We start from the raw sequence: 2,479 nt of genomic DNA, 5'->3' as shown, positions 1-2,479 counted from the left end.
CTACTGCGACTTCTGCGAGGGCATGAAGAGCTTGAACTCGGCAGGCAGCTCTTCCTCCCCATACAGGCGGTCGCTGAAGTAAATTCGGCGAATTCTGCAGTTTGCATGTATCTGCACGCGCAGCGTCTCCACGTAGTTCGTCCCGTAGGCCCGACGAGTGAAGTCCGCGAGGTTAAACTGGATTTGGTTCCAGCCTTCGTCCAGGCGCATCGGCATGGTGCAGACAAACGGCTTCACGCGAGTAGTACTCTGCACACGCGCAGAGAGGGAGCCGACCCCAGAAAGAAGGACAGTTAGCCAACAGCGAGGGCACAGTCATTTCGGTTCTAAGACAGCCACCCGTCGAGGCGCCACTCCGGTTGTCGCGGACTAGAGCCCACCCTGAAAGCCGGCGAGTCTTCTGGTCATCAGCCACTCAGCACCGACGCCCTGGAAGGCATTCCCCTGACTCTAGCGAGACACGGCGCCACAAATCACCGACGGCCCCCGAGTGGAGTGCACTCGTGAGCATGCGCGGGAATGCTACACGTCTTAATGAGTGCTGCACTGGTATAATTATCGGACAAGCACTCGGATAGTTATTGAGAAACACTCACAAGCCCTGGTGTGCGCGTCCCCTCCTCGGCATCCGAGGCCGTTCGCCAGAAGACTCGCTCGCTGGCCAAGCGACCACGACCCGTTCCTTCTCGAACCCCAAGCCGCAAACCTGCCAGCAGCTGACCGACACTCGCCCCTCCCCCCCTCATCCCCCCCCCCCCCCCCCCGCCCCCCCCACCGGGATGAGCGCCGCGCGGCGCCTGTGGATGCGTCGCCTCCACGTCAGCCCATGGACTCTGGCTCTGGGGCGTACCTGGTAGTTGGAGGCTCGAAAGCGGCGTCGAATGTTTTGGTCATCGAGAATCTGAACCTCGAAAGTGAAGTACTTTTTCATCTGGAAGCGCGGGCAGGACACGCATCTCAGGTCGTCGATACACGCTGTGGGGCGACTCTCCCGCAGGCGGAGTATCGCAGACCGCACACGCTCTCTCGAAGACACGAAAACGCTTGCTCCGTCTCTTCTGCTGGCACGCGACACACCCCGCGGGGCGGAGACGCAGCCAAGCTTACGTTTTTGAGAATCATAACGAGGATTGGCAGTTTGATGCCGAGGGTTTGCTCGGGGTCAGCTGGGCAGACGATGTAGGTCGTGGACACATTCGTGCCCATCACCTCCAGCACGCAGCTTTGAATGTCCTTGTCTGTGAGGCGCTTGATATGTCCGTTGCGGACGTGCTTATCCCATACCTGCAAAGGCTTGGAGCTGAGCGCATCACAGAAACGCCAGACATCTCGAGCTGCATGCAGCCTGATGTTACCCGACCGCAAATCAGGCGAACGCTGGAGCCCCGCTGGGCTCGTTCAGCCAGAGTCCGCGCAATCCAGAGTCCTGCACGTCTCGAGAATCGAACCAGAGGCCTGGCTGCGAAGCGCAAACGGCTCTGCGGCGTTGCCAGCGGCGGCGAAAACACAAAGCAGAGGCGCACGAGGCCAGACTGTTCTTCGCAGAGACGCCCCCAGGTCTCCTTCTCCCTCCGCTACAGAGCCTGATAAAGCTCTCAAAGCACCAAAGGAGCTATCTGGCGGGATGTGCGGGCGGGTCACTGAGCCGAGAATCCAGAAACCCGGAAACGATGGGCACGACACAGGGGTGCGCTGGAAGAATTTGGCATAAACCGCGCCATCCAATCAGGACTGGGGCGGATTGGCGTGATGCCACAGTCCTGGCGCCAACAGAAATAATCCACCATCCTTCAACCCAGTCGCCCTCCGCGACGCTCGGAATCCTCTGGAGGACAGAATGATGGAAATAAAACAGCGAGGACGGCCGCAGTGCGTCAGGGGCAAAGTACCGGCAGAGAAAACTCCAGAGGATACGGCCCGCATGAGCTGAGGGGAGAACGCTGCGGGCGCTGGGAATGCGGCGAGCCCCTAAAATCCCTGTACACGAGGTAGGAGTGTCTCAACAGAGGAGCGGGGAAAGTGTCTTTGCCTGGCTTGCCGCGCCTCTACCCCGCCTCGTCAGTCTATTTTTGAGAGCCGAAGCCGCTACCGAGGAGAAAACCGACCAAGGGAAATCAAGCGATACTACAAAGGAAGCACTCAATGGAGCTGGAGCTCTTGGTCACGAGTCTGCCACGTGTTGCAGCCGTTTCTGCCGTGGAAACCAGCTCTGTGGCGGGTGGGCAGCCCCCCTCTGCTCTTTGTGGCGGTGTCCTGCCGCGGGATCTTCCTTTCGAACGCGACCCGAATTAGTCAGTCCCGAGAGAGGATACTCGGAATCGTTCCCGACTCGCGAAGAGGCGCCAGTCTGGGCCGTCTATCCACTGTGCAGCGTTCGCGGAGTGCAAGGTTCAGGCGAGCGGCGTGCCATGGAGATGCACACTTACCCAATGCTGTACAGAATGGAGATGAACCCCGACTGAAAGGCGTTCTGAAACAT

General features: G+C 59.6%; 1 protein-coding gene across 1 annotated transcript; it reads right to left on the bottom strand.

Moving 5' to 3' along the window:
* Positions 1 to 2,479, bottom strand: BESB_055720 (putative transcription factor IIB; the record flags this gene model as incomplete). The annotated part of the gene is made up of 4 exons (XM_029364007.1): positions 1 to 249; positions 851 to 931; positions 1,108 to 1,300; positions 2,427 to 2,479. 4 exons carry the CDS (start codon positions 2,477 to 2,479, stop codon positions 1 to 3), a joined length of 576 nt encoding a protein of 191 aa, XP_029219930.1.

The sequence above is a fragment of the Besnoitia besnoiti genome, chromosome IV, assembly GCF_002563875.1.
Source record: "Besnoitia besnoiti strain Bb-Ger1 chromosome IV, whole genome shotgun sequence".
NCBI classification, from domain to species: domain Eukaryota; phylum Apicomplexa; class Conoidasida; order Eucoccidiorida; family Sarcocystidae; genus Besnoitia; species Besnoitia besnoiti.
The sequence above is the reverse complement of the archived record's forward strand: the minus strand, read 5'-3'. Positions and strand labels throughout refer to the sequence as shown.